The sequence below is a fragment of the Poecile atricapillus genome, chromosome 21 (genome assembly GCF_030490865.1).
Source record: "Poecile atricapillus isolate bPoeAtr1 chromosome 21, bPoeAtr1.hap1, whole genome shotgun sequence".
NCBI lineage: Eukaryota > Metazoa > Chordata > Aves > Passeriformes > Paridae > Poecile > Poecile atricapillus.
Window position 1 is genome coordinate 1502911 of NC_081269.1, and position 24864 is coordinate 1527774.

General features: G+C 43.3%; 1 protein-coding gene across 4 annotated transcripts; it reads left to right on the forward strand.

Annotated features, from left to right (window-relative positions):
* Positions 1–55: 55 nt before the first annotated feature.
* On the forward strand, positions 56–23811 carry LYRM9 (LYR motif containing 9). 4 transcript variants are annotated; one of them, XM_058854639.1, is made up of 4 exons: positions 56–331; positions 21693–21837; positions 22485–22577; positions 22951–23268. In XM_058854639.1, exons 2-4 carry the CDS (start codon positions 21712–21714, stop codon positions 23251–23253), a joined length of 522 nt encoding a protein of 173 aa, XP_058710622.1. In that variant the 5' UTR covers positions 56–331; positions 21693–21711; the 3' UTR covers positions 23254–23268. The 4 variants fall into 4 exon arrangements, with proteins under 4 accessions (XP_058710622.1, XP_058710623.1, XP_058710624.1 ...); XM_058854640.1 differs by having other exon boundaries at positions 326–401; XM_058854641.1 differs by lacking the exons at positions 56–331; positions 22951–23268 and adding exons at positions 11049–11123; positions 23560–23811.
* Positions 23812–24864: the final 1053 nt, after the last annotated feature.

Genomic DNA, 24864 nt, shown 5'->3' on the forward strand with positions numbered 1-24864 from the left:
GCCAAGTCCCGCCCCCGAGACCCGCTTTTCGCCCAACCGCAGCCGTCCATCGTTCAATTAGCCAATGAAGAGAAACGAAAGCCCGAAAAGAGGTTACTGGGCCAATGGCACTAGGAGGCTGGGCGGCGGCGTGACCGACAGCTCTCCTCACCAGTGGTCGGAGCCGGTGGGCGGTGAAGGAGCTGCCGCTCCACAAATCACGGAGCGCGCGGCCGCGTGACGGATGAGGAAGCGGCAGGTGCGCCCGCCCACAGGCGGCAAGCGGCCAATGGGCGGAGGTATCTGCTGATGGGCGGCGGACGGGGCCAATAGCCGCCCGGGGCGGGGTGAGGTGAGGACGCGGCGCGCGCGGGGTCACTGTGGGCGCTGAGGGGGCGGCGGGAAGCGGAGTTCGAGCTGTGGTGAGGGCGGGCTGAGGGGCCGCGCCGGGTCTCGGTGCCTCCCGTCCCTGCTCGTGTCCTTGTGCCTTCCCACTGCCCGGTTCCAGTGCCCTCCGGCGGCTCCCTCCGTGTCCGCTCTGCTCCCGCCCGGGTCACGGTGCCCTCGGATCTTTGTGGCTGCGGGCCGACCCCACTCTGTCCCGCCGGGATCGGTCCCGCAAGACCGGGGACCGACGGGGGCTGGCCGCGAAGGGCGTGGGGTTCTGTGGTGTTTTGGGACCTGTTTTTCGAGTCTCTATGAGCCGGAGAGCTGCGATGTGCGGGGCTGGCAGTGGGGCTCGCGGGCTGTGGCAGCCGGTGGTGGCACCATGTCACGGGAAGCATGAGCTCCCCTTGGCAGAAAAGGGAAATAAACCGTTAATGAGAGAGTGTAGATGCTCCCAGCAGCACGGCACGCTCAGGGGGCTCAGTGCAAGGTATGTGTTAACCAGGACCGAGATATTCTTTGGTTGTTTTAGTTCCCTCAGGCTATGAATCTGCATGCTTGGGGACTGCAGCTTCTTTGGGTAAGGCATCAGTGTTCCCTGAGACACAGGGATGGGTAAAAACTTGACAGTTTCAACACTTTCCATTTTCTCGTGTGAATATTAATCATATGTCATTAATAGTTTTACCTCAGAAAAACTCTCCCCAGGTTACTGGAGCCTTTCCCATGGTGGTAGAAGTAAATTACTGTGAGGGTGATAAAGAGGTTCCTTCAGGTAACCAAACTGAGCGGTTCCAGAGGCAGTCAGTGACTGACGGGACCTGCTTGTGCAGTGCTTGGAGGGAGCTGACAGCCTCCCCTTCCCTGCCCCTGGCTCTTGTCTGGGCAGGAAAAGAGCCCAGCAGAGCTCTGTCAGGACAGCTGCAGTGCTGAGGCGTTACCAGCAAATTCCTGAAGGTGCTGGTACAGGTGAAGTCCTGTCACCTGTCCTTTCTGTTTGTCTCTGAAAACTGGACAGCCTCGGGCTCCTCTGCAGGGGAGGAAGAGAGTGTAAATGTGACAGTGATTCCTGAAACCTTAGTGCAAAGTATTTGCAATAATGGATTTGATACTTTGGGGATACAATGTATTCCCAAACAGATATACATATGTACACATATCCGTATATACAAAACAATGAGGTTTGGGTACATTTTGCATGCTCTTTGAGAATGTAATCAAGAAAAGTCTTGCATGACTGAAGATGGGTTCCTTTGTTAATGTTTGTTGCATTTGGAAATATGGTTAATAATAGTCCAGTCTGGAACTGTATCAGAGTTTTGCTGTCCTGTCACCATTTTAAAAACAGAGAACTGCATTTAAGACAGAAACCCAAGGAAATTTTGGTTTACAGCCGTTTTATATTACCTATTGGAAGAAGAGACAGAATACTTACTTAGAGCTTATATTTGTAGCTGTCTTGTTGAGGTTTCTGTTGGAGCTGATAATAATGGGTCTGAATATGGCATACCCCAACGGTTCTCCTGGTTTCTGCTTCCCATCAGGCTCCGGGGTGGTGTGGTGTGGGGGAGAAGGAAGGAAGTGGGTACAAAAGGGCATAGGCCTGTGTTGGCTGGACTTGAAGGCTTTTAAAACTCTCCCATACATTTTCATTATGGACTTTTCTTTTTCTCTCTTATTGCGAAACCTTTTCAAGTAGTAAAGTGGAGCAGTGGCCTAATGATCCATGTATGGGAAGTTGGGTTCTCAGTGTACTTGAGGTCAGTGTCTCAGTGCCATTTTTCAAGTCCAAGCACACAGTGTCACCTAAATTTTTTTTTCAGTTAGGTGCTTCACTGAGTAAATAAACATCTTGCCTTAGAAGTTCCCTGGAAATGTTGTTAGATGCTGGCATATCAGTGGATTCTCAGCAGCAGGAGCAGGAGAAGTGCAGTGTTTGCAGTCCTGGCACCTGCCATCTGCTTTCCTAACAGCCCTTGACCACATCAGTCCAAACTTCACTCACCAGCTTCCATCCAGAAAGTGTTTGTAATTTATTTGATTTCAGATACACTAAATGCTACAGCTATATTATTTTATTTGACCTTTGAAGCGGCAGAGCCCCACTCAGGGAGGTGAAGCCTCGTGAGGGATGCACTTATCTTGGTGCCCATATGGAGCTCTGTCAGGTGCCAGCCTTGGGTGGCCAGCCCTAAGGAGTGTATCTTCCTTGCACACTGGGTTCATAAACACTTTCAACACATGTCCCTGGCCTTTGTCATACTGTGAAACTTAAGAGCTCTCAGTTAAATTGCTTTTTAGGCTGTTCATGCTGTGAAAGTTAAGGAGGACAAGATCCAGTTGATTCATAGGAATATGTAAGCAAAGCATGGAAGGGTAGTAAGGAAAACATGAAACTTGCAAAGTGCTCACCTAATAGAGCCTTTGTTTCCTAAGCAGAGGTCTGTTAGTGCATATAGAAGTCAATACAGGGCATCGGAAACACAGGGTTCACATTTGTTCATTTCTGAAAACCCACAGGTTCAAGTTTAGTCTTTTCTGACTCTTGAGAGATTTATTTTCCTCTCAGATTTGACACTTGCTTTGCAGGAGTATAATCTCTTTGACAGGGCTCTGCATATGGGCAAGGGATGGTAGACACTCTTAAATCAGCTAATCCTGTTTCTTTGATGCTCCTCAGCACTGTTTTAATCTTATAATTCTACACAAAAGATTGTATCATCTTGAACAATATAAAATGTAATTGTCCAGTTCCAGACATAATTTGTCAGTTTTTTTTCCTTGTCCCACATGAATTATGTGAAAACAGGACTGGAAATATTAGAATAAGTCTTTTGATTGTGTGTTGTGTATTAATGTCCTTCAGCATTTCAGCATCTAGGGGTTTTGTGAACCTTTAACGCAGAAAAAATAACATTAAATGGAACAAAACATAATTAAATGCACAGATTTGTCTCTGATCCACAAAAGGGGTGCTCTGAGCTGCACTACTGATAATTTATCATGTGGGTGTTTGACAAGCCCACACATACCCCGATATAACACTCTGCCGATACAGTCCTCAGTGTTCTGTAACACCCTGGAAATATTTAATTCATAAATCCTGATGCTGAAGCCCTTAAGGTGTCAGAAACATGGTGCTCATGCCTGTGAATCTGAGCAGGTTTGGTTAGTCAGATAAATACCACGCTCCAAATAAAATGTGATCCTAGCACACAACAGAATAAACATATACACAAAATATCATGGGGTTAAAATTGCTGTTCGAGTATGTTAGTCCTTTTCTTTGAAGGAATAATTTTCCAGAGTTTTTGTCTTTGAAACCTTTCCTCCATGAAACTGGAAAAGAATAAATTTCTCCATTAATAAAATGCAGAGAGAAGCAGGGGGAGGAATATTTTGGTTTAGCTTTGGGTGTGTATAAAGGTTTCTGTCTTAACTTTTGAAAGGATGGCAATATTCCTTCATCTAGGAGAAGGGCAGGATCTGCTTGTCTTGTGGAATGAGGGACAAATCCCTGCCCTGCTCAGGGCAACTTTTTAATAAGAGAGCAGGGAAAGAATTGAGTAACCTAATGAAGCAGGTGACCTATGGTGAGGTTGTCAGTCAGGCCAATAGGCAGGGTGACTCTAGAGCAGCATTGTGGGAATGTGGCACTGCCTTGAACAGCAATTAAATGATGGAATGGTGCTTCCTGCAGCAGGGCAGCATGATGTGCCTGGTATGGGGTAGGGGACAACTGGTGTGACAAATGGTGTCATCCAAGACTGTGCTTCTCCCTGATGTTGGATATCAGACTCTGCAGGCACCTGTGTCACTTCCCTGGCTCATCAGCCCCCTCTGGCTCTTGCAGAGCAGTTTTCTGTGGTGGGATCACAGCCCTGCCCCAAGTCTGTCCAGTGTGCTGCATATACAGATATGATGGTCAGGATTAGCACTGCAGCTTGAAATCATCCCAAAAATGTCACCTCCTAAACACTGAGTTTGTAAGAAAGCACCTCTGCAGAGCTTTCTAGCCAGAAGTGTTTTCTTTTGAGAGTTCTGAATGACTTACTGAGTTCTTTGCTGACCGCAGCACTTAAGCATGAGTTTGGCTTTAAGTGAGAATGCTCAGGTCCTTACAGCTGGTTTGTAATAATCAATCATTTACAAACTTAAGCCTGATTGTTTAGTCCTTTCCTAAACACCAGTTGCAGGAGGCAGAGAGGACATCTTTATCCCCTGCTGCTTTCTGGAGAAAGTGTCAGTTCTGCGGTTCTCTCTGTTCTATATTTCTTTGCACCAGAAATGACCCTGCTGCTCTTTGTCGACAGTGTTTCCTTTTATCCCTCTCCTGGCAGCTGCTCTTGCTCCATTCTGATGTTGGAACAGCAAATGAATTCCCTCTGAAGCAAATGTCAAGCCAGTAAAGATGTTGAAGCAGCAAGAAAATCATCTCTTTCTCTGAAGACGGAATTGGAGACCTTTGTGAATGAGATGGTCTTAAAATAGCTCCTCAGTATGTTATCTTCCCTAGAAGGTGCAGAATTGAAAGCATCACCACAAGGCACTTGCCCTTGTGTGAGCAGCATCCCTAAATGATGGGTTTTGGAGAGGGGAGAGAAGCAGGCTACTTCCTTTTCCTCCTCTCCAGGCAAAAAGCACTGCATGATTTTCATCTGTGTGATGGTACATTTATGTTTTTTCCAAGAATTGCATCGCTGTTTGCTGCTTGTCTAAATATGTCATGTGTTGAGTGACCTTGTTCTCCATGATCCACTGTTTCTGGGGTAAACTGGTAGCTAAAAGCAAAGCCAAGCCACAAGTTGAGTAGAGGTGCTCTGAATTACCCTCTCCAAGGATCAGGGTGGTTGTGGCCTCTGTGGAGAGCAGAGGTTCTCAGCTGGTGGGGTGTGCCACAGCCTGGATAGGCTGAACTCAGCATTGAGTCACATCATGCAGTTCAGTTCCTGTCTTGATTCAAGTCTGTTTTCCAAGGAAGATAGCAGCTCTGGAAACCTTCACTTCCGTGGAACTTTGGAGTCACTGGTTCAGGTGATGGAAGCTCCATCTCTGTGGTCAGACAGACAACAGGCATTGGTTGTACATGGAGAATTTGGTTAGTTTGGGAGCTCTTGCTGAGATTTTACCATCCTCAGCTAGTTCAGCTGAGGATGATTCCCTGACAGCCTCAAGAGAGTGTTGGGCCCAGCAGCAGGGATGGCATGAGCTGCTGGGCTGTGACAGACGTCCCATTGTCCCTGAGTATAGGGCAGGGCTCACATTCTGGAGTCCCACAGCTTGATGAGCCAATGCTCCATGGGTTGCAGGTGCCTTTTGAGAATTCATTGTTGTGTTGTTGCTTCATAATCCTGTCCTTGAAAACAGATGTTTTTGAAGAAAGTAAATCTTGCATATGTGCACTTCAGAGCAGAAAATGCAGGCTGCACATGTGACATGCACATGAGCTGTCGTTATTTTGTTTATTGAAAAAAATATTGTAATGAATGGAATTGAGGGTTTGGGTGGTAAAATTAATCCAGAAAAGTCTGATACAACTTTTTGCCAGAATCATGAATAGAATCTTTTACATGCCTGTGAATATCTGAATATTTCTATTTTCCTTCAACTTGGTGGAAGGGTAATTGATAGGTTAAAATACTACATGCAAAACTGAAATCACTAATTGAAGAATAGGAATTTTTATAGCTGTTTCATAATTATATTCATAACATAAGTTTATGGAGAAATAAGTTTATTAGGAGAGATGTTAACATTTTGACATCTTCAGTTTTTCATCTTTTGTGTGAAGGTGTACTGACATAAACACAGAGTTTTCAGAGGTTTCTCAGTTAAGACTATTAATGTTTTTCCTAGTCCTGTTTTTTTGACATGATAATATCTCTTTAAAAGGGCTTTCTTTACCAGATCAATTCCTTTCCTACCAGGAGAACTAAAGCTTTTCAGCTGTCTGTCCAATTTATCCTTCTGGACTAAATTTCTCATCTCGAGATAACCAGCAGCAACCTTCCCCTCAGGAGATTTGTATCAATTAGTTCTGCATCACTGATTCCTGTGGTATTGGGGGACTAGTGGGTTGTAAGAAAGCTGCTCTGTAAACAGTTACCGCTGCTGGGGGTTTGTCTTTACTTTTTTTTGTTTGGAGGCTATGGGTGCCATCACTGGAGCTCTTGCTCATGCTTGCCCTGTCCTTACCCGTGAGGCCGGGCACTGCTTGACTGCAGAGGGCATGCAGGGCTGTTCAGGGTTTGTGCTGCCTGGTGGGCTGGGGGATGAGAGCTCTGGGTGCTCTCTGGCTGCAGCAGCGGCCCTGCTGCCACCCCTGGTGTCACCAGCTCCTCACATGGCTGGCCAGGTGGCAGGTGGGAAGTCACTGCTGCTGATGGTAACGTGAGTGGCAGATGCAGTCTGGCAGGAAAGCAGGTTATTCTGCAGCTTGAATGCAGGCCAGGCTTCACCTAATCCCTCTCTTAGCCACAGAAAGGTGGCTTTAATCTATTTATTCTGCATTTGGTTGTTTTTTCAGTGCTGATCTATCTGCAAATGCCATTGCACTGTTTGTCTGTTTCTATCCATTTGCCATTAGCAGATGTGTTGGGACATGAGGCTGTTTCCAGTCACTCAAATCTAATCCCAGCAGTGCTGTAGGATCTTGGGAATTTCTCTGCATTTATACAGAAGTAAATGACTTATAACGTGTCATTTTTAAGAACCTGATACCAGCAATTTTGTTAGACAAAATTCTTAGGAGTTTGTTAGACAGCTGATTTTCTTTCTGATGATGTTTTAGACAAAACTAATTTGATAGGATTATTAGAGGAGGAAAATTAAAAGGACAGAATCATCCAGGAAGCTCATTAAAATGGAAACCCTGAAAAAACTGGGTAATTGGGCATTGATTGTGTCCTCCCCCCCCTCACTTTATGAGCAGTATTGTATTAAAAGTAACATGTCTGCAGGATGATGCTTCAACATCTGTTATTGCTGAAACAAAATTATTTGCTTGTTTTTTCCTCTCTACATTCTTCCAACATCTGCATGTGTAGATCTATCCTGTATATATTTATCCCATCTAACACCACTCCTTTCCAGGGAAAAGGCATCAAAGGGAATGGGATTCTCGCTTTGGTTTGGAGGGGGGATTCTGCGTTGCCGCTCACTTGTATTAGATCCTGGGTGAGTGGCTGTGAAATGAATCATGTGAGTGACGACTCAGGGCTGCTTAGGAAGCCCAGGCACAGGTTTGGTGCTTTGAGATGTGTTTATGTGGAACAAAGAAGTTCACAGGCTGTCAGCTGTCTGGCTCCTGAAATATCCATGTCACGTTATGTGATTAAACCTATGCAAGTAATTGTCCTTATTTTCTGTTCTCAGAGTATTTGCAGGTAAATCACGTTTTTAAAAAGTATTTCACTCTGAGGATGCTCAATAATTATGCTGGGATTTAGACTTTTTTTTTTTCTTTATAGGCTGATCCAATAAATTGGTTCTAAATGTAGCTTGCTGAATGTTTACTATTTCAATCATTCTGGCTGTGATTATTGTGATAGTAAGCAATATACTTTCTTTGGTTTAAGTTTTGGATATTTGCTAAAATATGCATGGTTGCATGTGCCTGAATCTTAATATTCAGTTTATTTACAAATGTGACATTTTTCTTTCTCTTTAGTATATGTACTATAAAATACAATTGCATTAAGGTTCACAGCAAGAAAATAGAAAAAACTGGGCAATAGATTTGAAATGATATTGGGAAGTATTTTCTGATCTCTAATCATTATGATGTTGTGTCTTCCAGTCTAGAAAGTAAGCATGGGAAATTTAAGCATGGTAAAGCACATGATTAAATCCATTCCTATCCAGCAAAATTCTTGAATTTGATTTGAAGCACGTGCATTAGTTATATTAATAACACATAACTATTCCTTAAACCCAGCCAGAGTCAGACTGACTAAATATTAGAATTGCAAGGTAAATACTGCAGTAAATAAGATAAATATGGGTTCTGGCTTTGCCATGAACTTGTCAGCAGTTTAGACTTCTACAGTCATTTTTATGGCAGTTGAAATCAGAAAAGAATAGAAATTTCAACTAATTTTTTAATGTGCTGAAATGTATTAAGTTACACAAAAGAATCCATATTATAGTAATCCTGCATATATACAGGGAAAGAGTACCCAGCGTGCATGGCAGATGGTTTCAAAGGAAATCCTCGAGAGCTAGGATTAAAAAGCAATTTTCAGCAAGTTTAAAATGGGTCTCCATATTTGGGTCACAGATATTAACTCTTTCATTGCAAACAAATGAGGGAGAAGTCTGGTCAGATTGTTATGGAAATGTTTCTCCCAGCAGAAGCTGATCAGTTTGTGCTGGGGAAGAAAGGTGTGAGCAGGGTAGTTGATTCTGCTCCTGGTCCTGTTCTCACACCAGTGGGAAGCAGAGTTGTGGCATACAGACACAGGGATATAATGCAATAAATGGGATTCATCATTCCATGAAAAAACACTGGCAACCCCCTGAAAAATAATGTGTTCGTGGCTTTGATCTTTGACCCCTGGAAGAAATTTCCATGAAGACAAACAGATAAATAAGTTCTAACATGTTAGGAACAGCAGATTTATAGCTGTTTACCTTCAGTAAATTATTACCAATCACTTTATTAAAGTGTAAAGACTGTACAGATAGCGTTTCTGTATTCCTTTTGGATATGGTGAGCATGTATGATGTAGGATAAACAAGAAATTGAACAGCAATGTTGTTGCTCCATAGAAAGGAATGAACATGGGCTCCCAAGTTTTGCTTGGAAAAAGTTTTTCCATGTCTGTGCATGGAAAGCAGGCCTGTTTTACACAAACATGTTTTAGGGGCACACTAGAATTTTATTACTTGTTTTTAAAGGTTATTTAGTAAAACCAACAGTACCACACAGCCATTGTTCCAGACTGCAGCTGTTTGGAGGTGGCATACAAAGATGCAGAAACCTTGTCGCCAGTCACAGCGCAGAAGGGATTGATGCAGGTCAACTTTGCACTGGAGGATCACGAGAAGGCTCTGGGCTTTTAGTAGATAAAAATAGGGCAGCACGTTGGAGATTATTGGCTTTAACTAACTTACACGAGTGAGTAACCATATCAGGAGCGCAATTCACATTTACATCAGTGCTCTTTATACACTTTGGCAGCACAAAGGAACCTCAAGTTTGACATGAACTTTTCCTTAAAAGACACTTTCACTTCCAAAGTGGAAATTCAAGTTAGACCTTAAGCACTGTTTTTCACTAAACAATGGAACAGAGCAACTGATACTGTTTTATTGTGTTCCCAAAGCTCAGCTGGGTGTATTTGGAGTAGGTTTGGAAAGCTTTCTGAGCCCAGGTGCCTGATGCTGTGCTAAGTGAATTATGGAAGTAACTGCTGGTTTGAGTATCAGCCTAAGGAGAAGTTAATTGTGTTGCTCTCTGGGTATTAGTTTGGCTGTGAGTTAACAGAGGAGGACTGCACTTCTGAAAGGGCGTGGTGAATGTCCTGGTGGGATAGCGAACTGCAGATGTATCTGCTAAGTGCTAATTAACAATGCTAATGAGAGGTGTTTTCTGCAGCACTCAGCCAAGGTATTTATCAGAGGTTCTCTGCTCTTAGAAAGGAAAATGTAGGTAATGGATGAAAATAAGGTGGGTTTTGGTGTTTAGTGAAAGTGTCAGTGGATTCAGGATGAGCTTTTAAAGTTGAATCTGTTCTTTTGGGTTCTTATTTCACAGCACCTATTATAGTCAGTCTGCCTGTATGCATCTTGATATGGCCTTCAGAGGGAAAATATTAAGTGCTGACATTAGATACCAAAACTTGAACACCCCAAGCTGTTGTCAGTCATCATATGTCACCAAGTTGTGTTACTATTAAATACCTGGGGAAAAAAAATTCATCTGTGGCAATAGCTGTCTTTGATCCATGTGTTTGTAAATGTGCTTGAGGGTTTTGCCTTAGATTTTTCAGACGTGTGTCTTTCAAAGGGAGGCAGAACAGATCACTTCAGAGTCTCTGTCATTGTTATCTTCCAGGACTTTTGTTTCAAGTAGTTTTTGAAAGTCTCTGTGACAGGATCTGAGATAAAACCTTATCCAGATGTCTGAGTAGTCAGAGAAATCCGTTTGCTTGACTTCAACAAACATAGGGTAGGTTATAAATAAACAAATTAGTGTTGGCTTTAGAGAATGAGCTGCTTTGCTTTACTCACTGTGCAATCACGTGTTCAAGAAAAAGCAGTTTCTTGTGTGCATTCTGTTGTCGCCTGGGTCCAAAGCAGATTTTTGTATACAGAATACTGTAATTATTATGTCATTGTACAGAGTTCTGAGTGTGAGAAACTGTGTCTATTTAAAGGAGGTAAATGCTTTCTTACCTCCAGCAACTCTTATCAGGAAATATTGAAGGGTCAGTTCTCCTCAATCAGAGTTCCTCTCTACTTAAATCTTTTTGTAGGGTTTATTTCTAAGAGCTTTTCAGAGTAGATGACTGTTCATGTCAAAGCTATACGTCCATGTCTGATGTAAATGGCCAGACGAAAGTGAAAGCTCCCATAGGAATAAATTGAGCTATGGATGGGCTTCTCAGCACTTCTTTATTAATGGCACTTCAAGTAGTGAGTTGAGGAGAAACAGATAATGAAAATTGATTCTTCTCTGCAGGCCTCTTAGTTACTTTTAGACTTAGACAGGCCTAATCTGTGAAGATAATTAAAGTTCCTCTACTCTGGATGCTGTAAGTGATTTTTTTGTTGTATGTATTCTGTCTGGTTGAGAATACCCACCTGAAGTATCAGCATTGACCAAAATATCATGTAGAGAGGTTAGAGGGCTGAAAACAGTTGTGAATGAAGAATCTTCCCATAGGCAGTGACAGAGGGTGGTGGCCCTGGCTGTCAGTCAGCATGGTGGTTGTTTGAGTTCCAGGTGCCATGATAACAGAGTGGGACATTTCAAATACCTTTTACTATTCAATAGACTTCTCCCAGAAGAGGCCTGCCCACCTTAAAAACTATTCTGTGGCAGCAGAGCCTTTGGAGCATCTGGGATAATGCCCCCTGAGATGAGGAAATGCGCTGTAGCTGGCACTGCAGGAAGGCAGAGGATGTGTAGGAGGCTGGGAACAGAATGCCATGGGTTTGACCTTGTTGCAGCCTCCCTTCAGGATCCATAGGACACAGCTCTCTGCTGGTTAATTGTCACAAGTCAGGGGAATGACACATTCCTTATTTCTGCAAGAGTGTCTTTAAAAGATCTGATATTCTTCCACCAATGAAAGCATGCAAAGAGCTCTTCAGATCCCCATTTTCTCCCCAAAGCTGTGGGAACAATTTTCTGGCTTGTAGAACAAAGAAGTTGGAACAGATGACATAGCCAACATCTGCACCTGGCTCACTGAGGAAGCGAATATTTGGCATAGGAGCTGAGCTCCCTTCTGCCAAGAGAGCTATGCTGATGCAGTTGTTCAGGGATGAAGATGGCAAAATGTCTTTTCCTTATTGACTCACCAAAGCAATTTTGTTTATCTGTCAAAGTAAAAAAAAAATTTGAGCATGAAAATGTCTCTGCTTTTAAATACCAGAGTTTAGTCAATGGTTAATCAAATGCTGTCTAACCAACCCCATTAAGATTTTGATGGTGTATCACTTCAGTTCCGATGGCAGACATATCACATATGGGTTGCCATTTTGATGGCTTTGAATGGTAATCTGACCCATAAAAACTGAAGCATAATATGCAAACTGATTTTTTTCTGGCCTGCCCTGTTCTTGGTGCCATCTGCGTTAGGATGGAAACGAGCCTGCTCAAAACGTGGGCTGCCGGTTTTGAGCTGATCACAGATGGGCTTGAAAGAATAGCCTTGTGTGCACAAGGAGAAGGAAGATGCTCCTGAGCAGGAAGTTTCACTTGAAACCATATTATGTCTGCTAAATCCTGTGGCCTATGGAACAGCCACCAGACCTTTCCCTGAATTCTTCATGTGGATTAAGTAGACTAAATTTACCTTCTGAATATCAAGAAAACCCCCACAACTTCTAAATATTGCTCTTTTTCCATCACTGCATTCTACTGCTGTCATCAATAATGGAACAGAGTACAGGAAGCTGACATTACCTGACCTTGTTAGATATTTGCTGTGCATCTGTTCAGCAAAACTGGGCACAGTAAATTATTTCATAAATTTTGTAGATGAGTTTTAATTTGTAGTGTGAATCCTGTTGAACTTATGTTTCTGGATTTCTGTCTTTGACAATTAATAAAAGTCTGTGTTATAGGTGAAGGTGAGTACCTGTCCTCTGCTGTTGCATTTAAGATCAAAAATTCAGATGTTTAAGCGCCTAATTCTCACTGTGGTCAATGAGATCTTGGTTTTCTTCTCATGTTGAGAGAGCCTGTGCTCTAAAGTTAAGAGACTGACTTCCCTTGTCTTACGTGGAAACACCAGTGTCCTGACACTATTTGTAATCCCGAGAAACACATAAAATAATTTTCCCTGGTTAGGAATAAGGTGTACAGAACTCTGATTTTTATATTTTTTTACTCTCTTTAAATCAGTGGCATTGTTTGATTGACCATTTCTTTGTCAGAAAGAAAGCCTGTAGAAGGCAGCACTCATTGATGAGTTTAGTGGTCATGACACACTTGAACATCCCTCTCAAGACATCTTGAAGCCTTTTATTTCCAGGCTAAATAAACACCAATTTCAGCAATGTCTCATCTACTCCCTTTAATTACTGCTGCTGAGAGAAAGTTTCTGCCAATGCAAATGTGCTATTTTGTCATGTCACATCAAATTGCATCAGCCTTATATTTAGGAACAAAAAGAGGGGGAGGCTGAGACAGGATGTGGCTACAAATGGAACCAAAGGGTTTTCTTAAATATAGGCTGAAAATACACAATCGAGGCAGTGATGCTTTTTCAAGCAAAAATCCATGAAAGGGAAAATCAAGGTTGTGACGGCAGAACAGGGCTGGGGGTGTGCAGAGAGACTTCTGGGGGAAGTGGGGTGCTGGCAGGGAGGGGCTGCTGAACTCCTCACTTACGTAGACACCCTCGTGTGTCAGATGGGCATGAGGTGCATTTGGGCTGTGTAAGCCCACACCTCGTTCCTGTGTGCTGGCTGAAGGAGGGGGGAGCTGTGCTTCCCTCCAGCCTGTCCCTGCCCTTTCCCCAAGGATGTCTCCCCATGCAGCAATAACTCAGCTCTCTAAACTAAAGAGATTGTGGGAAACAGGTATTGACAAAATTTGAGTGGCTGTCCAGATAAGCATAGGAGACTTTGAACAATCCCTCACACCACTTTAAAATGTAGTGTCGCTACAGAAAAAATATTTTTAAAAACTTGTTCTTTAGAAAACATTAGTGGCTGCCCCATGGAAAACAATTTTTGCCTCCTCAGTATTGGGCACAAAATAATCTGTTGAAATCAAATGCATAAATTGTGGATGTAGTGGAGCTTTCTTTGAACTGATGAGTCTGATCAGAGTCTGGTGGCAATTAAACAGAGTTCTGAAAGATCAGCTGTGTTTGAGAACCAGCAGAACTCATGGAGGAAGTGATCTGGGGGCGTGTGAGCAGCACCTACTTAGCAAATTGGAAAAATACTACTCATTTTTTAAATCTAAGCACTTGGAATCTCTCCTCAGAACCAATTGGTGATGATAGAGGTAATATTTTTATTCTTGTCACCAAGGATAATAAAAATGCAGCAGAAGCTTAGAAACTTATGTGTTTACAGCATTGTGACAGGCATAAGTCAAGCAGCATTTCAGGCTGAAGCCAGCGAGCAAAAGCACCTAGTTCTCCATGGCTGGATGTCACAGGTCCTGCAGGACTGTAAGACATTAAATACAGGAATGCTGCCAGCTGTTCAATTCCTTACAGCAGGCAAGTACTAACTGTAGTGCTGACTCCATGCACGCAGTGCCACAGGTCAGAACAAAGGCAAGGAGAGGTTTCCCTGTGGCTTTCCAGCCCCAGCTGCAGTGTGAGGGGTCTGGGCCGGGCTGCACAGGGGCAGGGACACCCTGCAGCCTGCAGAGCAGGGCCAGCCTTGGGGCTTTGTCTGACCCTTCAGAGTGAGGCAGCCAGGCAAAGTCCTGAGACATTCTGGTGCTACTTCCAGTATTAATTTGCATAGAATTCCTTGGATTTCATTGTCATTTAACCCACTCCCAAGGCTTAACCACATCTGATTTTTGCCTCTACTGACATTTCCTTTTCTTTTTAAACACATAAGCATTAAAAATCCCTCAGTAAAATGTGTGTATTTTCATAGCAAGGAAGGCATTTCTGTAACACTATTTCAAAGCAAATCACAGAAATATTAAATGGGAGAGGAAAAAGATGTTTGGTTCTTATAGTTAGGGTTTATTTGTTTTGAACTGGATAAATCTGAAAATATTAGATAAAAACTGCAGATCAAGTGAAAGAACTCCATAAGCAGCATCTTCCAGATTGTTCCTCAAAAAAACCACCCAACTGACAACAGTACAACAGAAAAGTGTTCTTAATTAACATCTTCAGTTAAAGGAGAAGCATTGTGGATCTCTTAAATGTATTATTAAATCCTCATTGTTTAGATAATTGGATGGGGACAGACACTTGTGCTGAGTGCTGTGTCAAATTCGTCAGGGCCTGCTGTAATTCTAGTGCACTTGCTGGATTTCACAGCTATTTGTCTGGGTACAGGGGTAATTTGGAGGGTTGAGTGAAGCCAGATGACTGTAATGAACTCATTTTGTGTCTTTGACTCAGTTTCAGGAAAGAAAAAAGATGCTATTTTTAGGGTATTTTATATTGTTAAGACTTCTTTCTGTCTCTCAAAGTTTCTCTGGGTCGCTGTCTTTGCTTCATCACCGATAATTATATCAAATTAATTCAGCATAATTGAGTTAATTATTAGCACTGGAGGTTACCACCAGGACTTCGATTGAAGCAGAGCTTTTATCCCCCTTTTCCTGAGGTTTCACCAAATGTAAACAAGCCAGAATCATGGGTGAACATCATCAAGTGCTGTTGCCACTCAGAATTGTCCTGCCATGCTCATTCACTCAGATGAGTACTGATAAATGGAATGGGAAAAGAGTTCTCTCTCACCCCCCTTCATCTCTGCCAGAGCTCTAGATTAGTTACCCAACAGAGTTGGTGTGTGGTGTGTTATTGGTTAAGAGCGAGCCCTGGACCACCGAGAACAAATGTCCTGCAGGTTGCTGGGGGATGTCTGCATTTGCAAGAGCTTCTTGCTGCCCACACCTTTCTTTTTCTTAGATTGCCTTTGAGCTAGACTGGGCCTTGGAGAGTGACAGTGAAGTTTTGGGGAAAACTTGAGCTATGGCTTTAAGAGCTCAGAAGTGTCCAGAAGACATGGTGGGATCTGCCCCTGATTAGCTGCTGACATGGAAACAAGCCCTGATTAGTGAGCTGGGCCAATCCCCCTAAGAGGCTAAAGGCACCCAGACTTACATGTACTGTAATACTGCTGCTTATAAACACTGCTCCCAGGAACATGGATTTTGCTCAGGATGTGGTGGGTAAAATTCATCCATGGTTTAATTCCACCACAGAAAGGGTTTATGCCAGGGAAGGGGTTGGCTCAGACTATTGCTGTGATAGAGAGCAAAGGTTTGGAGATGCTAAATTTCAGCAGATATGGATTTGGAATAATAGACAATGAGTTGTTCCTGACGCTGCTGTGAAGGATAATGTGAGTTGGGAAGGACAACTCCAGGATGAAATGTAGATCCCAGGGTAGGGCACAAGCCCCATCATCACCATCCAGGGATTATGTGCCCAGTCAGGGCTAGAAGGGATGTGTTGGGGGTAGCAGGAAAAGGAGAGGTCACACTGCACAGGGTAGGCTGGGTATGATGTTTGCACTAAGGGAAGGTTCAGAGGAGTATGTTAGGTATTTTTGGTTTAAAAAAAAATATTTTTTAATTAAATATTAGTCAATAATGTGGATCACAGTAATTTCTTTTACTGTTTTAAATTCTGACTCTCCACCTTTATGACAAGTTTTTCAACTCTTGTACTTTCCTAAGCAGAGCTCTTTCTGCACTGACAGCTCCTTGTTTTACCCTCTTGAGTTTTTAAAAAAAAATTATAAAGTTGGGTTGCATGAGCAAAGCGAGCATATATTAAAGAATAATGGTAAAATAAACTTTAACCAATTTCAGTCCTTCCTGAACAGAGAGAAAGCAGTACAAAATCTTATGTAAAACTTACTATTCTTCAGTGCTTGTCTGAGCCATAGAGTTAATGTGGTCATTAATCAGACAGTGTGGTTTTGCCCTTCAAAGGCACTTCCATGCCTTATGCTGCCAAGTTGGTCTCTGTCCGTCAGCAACAGTTGTGGCAGCTTATTTGTGCCCATTTGGATGTTTTAGAAGGTGATACAAGCTCAGCCAGAAAGTTGTTGCACTAACTGGCATAAAGCAGTTGAGAGAATCACAATTGCTGAACTGGAGCTAAGCACTGGAACATTTCAAAATACAATATTTACAAGAAAGAAAGGAATGAAGAAGCAGTTTTGGTTTAAAGTTGATAATTCCTATTCAGGCATGATCACAAAGGTAAATACAGATTTGGCCACTGAGAAGAAAACTAATTTTAACAGCAGTTGAACTGACCAATTCAAAGCTGGGAAGAAAAAGTTCTTTTGAGACCGTGCCTTTCGGAATTTTCTTTAAGCCGGGAGAATCATTTTCAGGAGAAAAAAGTGGAGAAGTTTGAATTGTACCTAAACTGGGGAGGTTCCTCTCCTCACTAGTGAGCGTGCACCAAAGAATATTACTCTAATTAGTCTGATCGTGCTTATTAATTATACAGAACAAAGTAATCTGGCCTCAACATGTTTCCTCACTGGTGTAGGATTGCAAAAGCCTGAGTATTTTATTTGCAGTATTGCATGTCTCTGCTGTGTGATACCAAACCGGGGTGTAAGGTAAGACATCTGCCCTGTGGCTTTGGTTAATTTATACAACTGGTCATTATGCCCAGCTCTAGCACTCTGTCATTCTCAAATTTTATCAATTGCAATTCTATATTTTGTATTTATATTATATTTATAATTTATTATGTTTTATATTTGCAAACTGGTGACATTATTGAATAGCATTAGGCCTGATCCTGGTGCTATTGAACTGAATGAAGGGTGTCCGAGCAGCAGTGATTCCTTGTCAACAAAGAGATCTTCGGGATCTGTCGTTTGCCAGTTATTAAATCCTTCATGTGCTCCACAGTGTAAATATTGTGTAAAGCAAATTTTATGCTGCAGGGCTATGCCCCCAAGTTGTTCTGCACAGTCACCTGACACTGCTTCTGCCTCATGCATCAATCAAAGCATAAAGGGGAGAGGAGCAGAAATAGAAGTTAACAGAACAGGCCCAGCTACCATCACTCATGCAATGGGGTTTTGCAGCTCGTGTTTAGAAAGGACAAAACCCCAACAATGCCGGGCCCTGGCTCGTCAGAAGCGATCACATCAAACGCGCAGATCTCAGTAAGAGCCGGCGAGTTGTGGCTGCTGGGAAGTGACTGCAGCATTGTCCGTGCTCACCCACACAGCAGGGCTGGGGCTGCAGGGCAGCCGTGCCCGGGGCTGCCAAGCGTTCCGAGCCTGAGTGGCTGTGAGCAGGCAGGGACGGACGGACAGACAGACAGACGTTGGCTGGTTTGCCTGGGGCAGCAGAGCCCCTCACACTGCCCTGGACGTGCCAGGCGCTCCTGGGACCCACTGGGGCCTGAGGGGAGCTGTGACCGTGTCATGAGCAGCGAGAGCAGCTGTGTCCCAGAGCAGGTTCTGCCCCTGCTGCAGGCTCGGGCCGGGACTCACAGGCCTGAACTTGGGAAACCTGAAAGGAAGAACGTCTGTGACCAAAGAGTAAGAACCTTCTGGGTAGCAGCAGTTCACTTGGGTGCCTTCCTGGACTAATGTCACAACATGAACTAAGATGTTTTGTGGTTAAAGAGGTTTCAAAAGACTTTCAGTGTCTTTCTTATTTTGGCATTCTTACTTTTCCTGAGATCATGAGGTTTGACAAGGATAGGGAACCATAAATTCTTGAGTTAAGACTTCTGAGGGTGTAATACTTCAAAGTAGTATAACACATGTCTAGCCTGGATACTGGGGAAAGAGGGCAGAGGGGGAAAGGGGAGCCAAGCTGTAAACAGCAACAGCTCAGGTAACTCTTGCAGTCCTTTAATTAACACTTGTAGTCTCTGGAGCCCAGCTTTGTTGGCTGTTTAACTAGTTCAGAGGGATTGGGATCATAACTGCTGAACTGTGGGGATTTGCTTGAAAAACACAACAGTAGAAAAAAAAGTAAACTGAGAGCAGTGGCATAGTATCATCTCAGCTTCATCGGGGTTCTGCTGTGCATGGGGTCAACTGCCAAACCTGCCAATGCAGTGTGAAGATTAATTGGCTTTGGTCATCTTTTGCTTCACTATCTGAATATCATTATCAGGAATGTAAATGATTATGCAATGCAGAGAAATGCCACAATAGTCTCAGTGTCTCCTTCTATACTTGTCTCTTTGTGAACGGAGCTTTATCTAAATGCAAATGTGATTTCAGCCTTCTGATTAGGACATTATACAGTCATCCATTCCAGAAAAGCACAATTAGCTGATTATTTTATTTCTGACTCAACAGTTCCTGGTGTAGATAGTTTGTTTGTTGTGCTGTGTGTGATATTTAAATTATCAGAGGGAGATTTCCATTATTAGTCAGGATTATAGCCAGAATTTGTGAGGTCAAGGGTTTTTGCATGGCAGATAAAACGTAACATTTGTGGGATTTGAGGGGAGATGTTTTTAGAACAAAAGGCAACAGTGCAGATTCTTACTGTGCTTCATTGTCCTTTTTGTGTCAAGGAAGGGACAAATCACAGCAGAGGCTGTGCAGATTCTCCAGTGCCCTGGGGTGCACAAGTCCAGAGTGTAGCATTCCCTATTGCCAGGTTCTAGTCCCTGTTGAGGTTGCTTGTACAGGGCACCAGTGTCTTAGAACTTAACAATGGGCAGGTCATGAGATTATTTCTTATTAAATAGCCACTGTAGTGAAATAGCCATCAAGTTTTCCATGTGCTGTGGTAGATTTTCAGTGAAGTTTACACTGGATGAAGGTACATCCTAAGAAAAACACAGATCTTTGGTGATAAACTTCCCTGTGAAGCTTGCCCATGCATTTGTAGCATTTTTGGAGCTGTGAATCTCTCAGAAGTCAGATGGTTTGGTTTTTTAATTTGAATATGAGAGCCTCATAGGAGTTTAGTTTTGATAATAGATGGGGTAAAAATTTCCATCTTCAAATCTTTTAGAAAGTCCAGTATTTACAGAAAGGCGAAGAATTGGGTTTTTTTTCCAAAAAAATTCATCAGTGCAAATGTATTTGTCACACAATTTGAATTCAGCAGCTCATCATTTTCCTATGAAAAATTACTGCAGTGGAAAATTCCTAATTATTTATAGTGAAACATTTTCAATTCCATTGATCAGCTTCATCTTTCCGTATCCATATGTTTCTGTGACTGGTTCCTTCCTCTCTCCCAGAGCTGCTTTTCTGTGTGCTAGAGCAAGCTGTCCTGGACAGTCCCAGCACATGAGGGATCTTTGTGTTTGTGACAGGAAATCTATTGCACCACTTAGATTTAATTAGAGCACAGTGACATATGATGGGTTTACACATCAAAGCCTAGAAACAACTTTACTAATTGTCTCTGGTCTGAAAGTGTATTATGGGATCTGTATTGAATTTTGGGATGTTTCACTTGTATTTAGTGGGAATAAGTGAAATGCAGGGCCAGGTTCGTAGGGTCAGTGCAATTCTACCAATTCTTACCAGCCAAGGATATAGCCCAAAAAGCCTGCATGTACAGTTAAATTTGGGTTCAGATCAACTTGAATCCAACCTCATATTCCAGTTTTCTGTATTGGATGATAAAAACTTCTCTCTCTCATGGAGAGAAGGGCAGGGAATAATTCAGTCTATATCTTATGGGTCACATTTTGGAGTGGTTTGTCTTTCTGCTGCAGGAAGGGGAATGCAGGGATCTCTCAGCTGCCTGACCTGGGCGTGTAATCACCTCCCATACTTGAATGCCAAAGTGAAATGAATCCAAACCAAAAATGCATGGAGCTGATACCCACCATAGGTTTCAGTGCAAAGAGAAAAGGATATTTTACATAAAAAACATTGGGAGAAAACAAGGGATGAACATGTTGAAGCCTGGGGCTATTTTGATCCCATTATGATGGGCATTTATAGGTGCATAGAGAGGAGATTTTCCCCACTGCAATAAGATCTAGCCTGTGCAAATACATAGCCTAGACATGTAATAGCTGTCGTGGTGTACTCTAAAATACATTTGGGTAAAGGACTTAAATTACTTATGAAAAAGAAAAAAAATATTCCAAATAATGAGTAGTTATCATAATGGGTGCTAAAATAATGGCATGTACCTACTTCATTATCCAGTTGCTTATTTATTATCTTTATTCTTAAGAGTGATGATGTAAAAGTGCTTTTTTCCAAATGTTAATTTAGTTCTCTGCAGATGGCAACCATCTGGTAAATGACAAGGCATTTACAGCCTTTGATTAGCACTTTATAGGACTTGGATGGACTTACTGTTACGATATGTAAGTATAGTTATGGAAGTGAAACTTGGTAGATTTGTTCTTTTCCTGTTGCTGTTACCAATACATGTAAAATTTCAAACCTAACAGTGTTTTTTCCTGCCTTCTCCTCTATTTATCCGTGTTATTTCCAGCTGAAGCCTTGGAATTCTTGACAGAATGACAAAATAGGAAATATTGTTAAATTCCAGCATCGTTTGTAGCCATTATGAGTATCCTCATTCTGAAAGGACACCATGTGGATGAACTAGGGATGCTCAGGGAAAGCACTGGAAGTTTGAAGGACTTTAAGGATCCTGGCTTAGCTAGTAGGAACCTCGCTGTGGACTGTGATACATGTCTGGGTACTTAAAGAAAGTTACACTGGCTCTCTGTCTGTACAACACTGGCACACGTGGCTGTTCCCATCTCAAAGTGATCCTCTGGAGCGAGCTCCACACTTCGTGTTTCACTCCCTTGAGCAGTGGCAGCCAATCCCCGTCTGTCCATAAACTCAGCAGATTCTCATTGATTTTATGTTGGGGTTTCACCTAAAGTTTCCGCAGGTTATTTCCGATCCTCAGCCTGCCGGCGCTGTTCTCGCTGTGTTCTGTTCGTTGGCGCTTTGATTTCCGTGCTGTCGGTGGAACTGACGGTTGTTTGTGCCTGTTTGTGTTGCAGAGCCGCGGGCGGGCCCGCCATGTCCCCGCTGCCCGAGGCGGAGCTGGTGCGCAGCTCGGTGCAGCTGTACCGGTACCTGCTCCGCTGCTGCCGCCGCCTGCCGCCCGGCCCCATCCGCCAGCACTACCGGCACGCCATCAGACAGGTCAGCCCGACCGTGCTCCTGCCCCGGCCCGCCCAACTCCTGCCGCCGCGGAAACTGCTCTCCTGCGAGCTTGGCGTCCTACTGCATTTGAAGGGTTATAGTGGGAGCGTGTGAAGGACCATTTCTTTTTGTTTGCTTTGAATCTGAAACCTGTTTTTCTTGGCTTCATCTCTAATTCTTGTGTTATTCAAGAGAGTGAACAGTCATTACTTACTCCATAAACACATCTTTTATGTTGAAACCTACTGGTTCCATGTCAGTCATTTGTATCTCCCCATATGGGTAAATCTCATCTGATTGTTCAAATTCCATACTTCATATAGAAGTAATTTCATGCCTATGATCATACCTGTTGGTCTATATCTTTCTAGTTTCAATGTACCAGACAATTTCAATTGTTCTGAATTTAAGTTCTTTTCCAATTTTTTGGGTTTTGTTGTTGACCTATGAAAGGAGTAGAATACTTAATATGAAATTCTTTATGACCAGATTTGTTATGGAAAGAGGATGGCCAGGTGTTACAATGTGTAGTTTTACCTTTTCAGACCAGCAGTTTATTTGCAACAAAATTTTTTTTGAGATTTAAACATGGTCTTTATTTTGACAACTGTTATGTTGACAAGTCAGTGACATTTGGAATGTTGCAGAGTTTCAAAGTCCATGCTGATGAAGATGATCCTCAGCGAATCCAGCAGATCATTAAGAGAGCCATTGAAGATGCTGACTGGGTGATGAATAAAGTAAGTGCTTCAGATTGTCTGCATTTTGGTTTCAGTTCAGAACAAAAAAGAAAATATTGGAAAGCAAATTCTGATTAGGGAATTACTGTCCTGCGTGTTGAAGTGTCTGGATGAAAGAAAATACCTGGCCAGGAGGGATCTGTGATTGTGACACTTTTTGTTTAAAAATTATCTTTGTCAGTCTAAACTAATGTTGGGTTTTTTTCAGAACCAATAACAGTTTAGGTTTGTCTCTGTGTAAGTCTTTGTTTCCATGAAGAATTATATTAAATATCAGCAGTGGCGGCTAGTATCACTCTATTATAGAAGAAAAAATTAAAATACAGCATTTTGCAAACCACATCTTGCTATGCATCATCTGCTTTCCTGACAGATGTCTTCAGACAATTTACATGAACTTCCAGAACTACAGTTGCTTTTCCTCAGACCTTGCCCATGGCTGCAGAGATCAGGAATAGACCACACAAGGGCAGAGCTGTGGTGCTGGGCTCCCCTGTGCTGTCAGACTGGTTTCTCAGGTGAAAGAATGAGGATGGTTTCCATTAGACAGCTGAGAGTCACCTGTGCTTCCTGGGATTTCAGTCTGGCTGGGGAGCGTGATACCTTAACATGGTGTATAATGAAACAAGTCAAAAGTTCAGCTTGCTCTCTAAATATCTATGATTTAATTTACTAAGTGACTGCTAAGTCCTTCTCTCTGCCAGTCCATGAAATCCAAATGAGAATTGTTACAGGAGCAAGCACAGATTAGTCACAGATTATCATATTTTATCAGTAACCGAATCCCAGCAGGTACAATCTAGTCAGTAACTGTGCCTGATTTGTTTTGTACTGCAAAGGGAAAGCCAGTCAAATTTCAACCTAACTTAAAGAAAATGGACATAAATTTATGTGGATCATGAAGAAGAGTTGTATGTCCTTGATGTTATGACCTTTTACTTAGTTATGTGCTCTTTCCCACATTTTTTTTTTTTTTTTCCAGTATAAAAACCAGTAGTAGAAGAGGAAAGATGAAGCCAAGAAGGACGTTGGTAAACAGCCTTAGGGGACTTGGCAGTGAAGCTCTGTACTATATTGAATTATTGCCTGAAGTTTTCTCTTGGATAATATAAATACAATAATTGATATTTCACTGGGATGTCATGAAACTAAACAAATATTTCTGAAGCTATTTAATTTTGTAAAATGCTTTATATAATCACAAACTTCCAAGTTAAATCCCAAGCTTGCCTAACATTTGAGTAATTTATTCCATTATACTCTTAGGCCTGGACCAACTCTAGCAGTGTGTGATAACGCTTGCGGTGCAGTTCTCTGGGGTCGGGGTTCCCCTGCGTCAGGCACCGCGGATCTGGGGATGGAGCGTTTCATGCTGCGTGTGACGCTGGTTCTGGCAGGCACTGCCAGGGGTCACACAGCCTCTGCTCCGCTCCGTGTTGTCAGAGTGCCGGTTCAGCCGGCTCCGTGCCGGTTCGGCCGGCTCCGTGCCAGTCCAGCTGGGTCCGTGCCGGTTCGGCCGGCTCCGTGCCAGTTCGGCCGGCTCCGTGCCAGTCCAGCTGGGTCCGTGCCGGTTCGGCCGGCTCCGTGCCAGTCCAGCTGGGTCCGTGCCGGTTCGGCCGGCTACGTGCCGGTCCAGCTGGGTCCGTGCCGGTTCGGCCGGGTCCGTGCCCCGGACGGCGCAGTAGCTCCCATGCAGCTGAGAGGCTTCACAGCGCTTTGCAGCACATAATAAATGTCCTTTACTTGGGACACGAGTCCCGTGAAGCGGTGCCGGGGTCGGTGTCCCTGGCGAGGAGGGAGAGCCGCGCACAGGCCCGGGGGGTGCCCGCCGTGCCCGCCCGGCTGCAGTTGCGGTGACTCGCCTGCAGGTGGCGGTGCCGCCCGGCGCCGCAGCCCCGAGGGCCGGACAGAAATGAGCTCCGGGCTCGCCGTGGGCGAGGAGAGTTTGGCAAGACTGCAACAGAAATGGGGCTGCCACTGAAGTTCATCAAGTATTGCGCCAAAAAAACTTCCTTTTCTCCGCTAACCCTCCTCTCCTGGAATTCCTGCTCTCTGTTATACTTCCCTCTACTGTCACCACTACTGTTCCTCTCTCTACTCCCATGTCTTTCGCATCACCTTTATGCACCCTTGACTTTTGTTGTCTTTATTTTATCTATTCCTTAATGCTGCCCTCATCTTGTCTCTCTACCCCACTTATTTCTCCTCCTCAAGTCCTTTTCTGTACCAGATGATACTCAGTATTATGCTGGAGCCAGCCTTCTGCTTAACTTCAGATAGAGCAGGA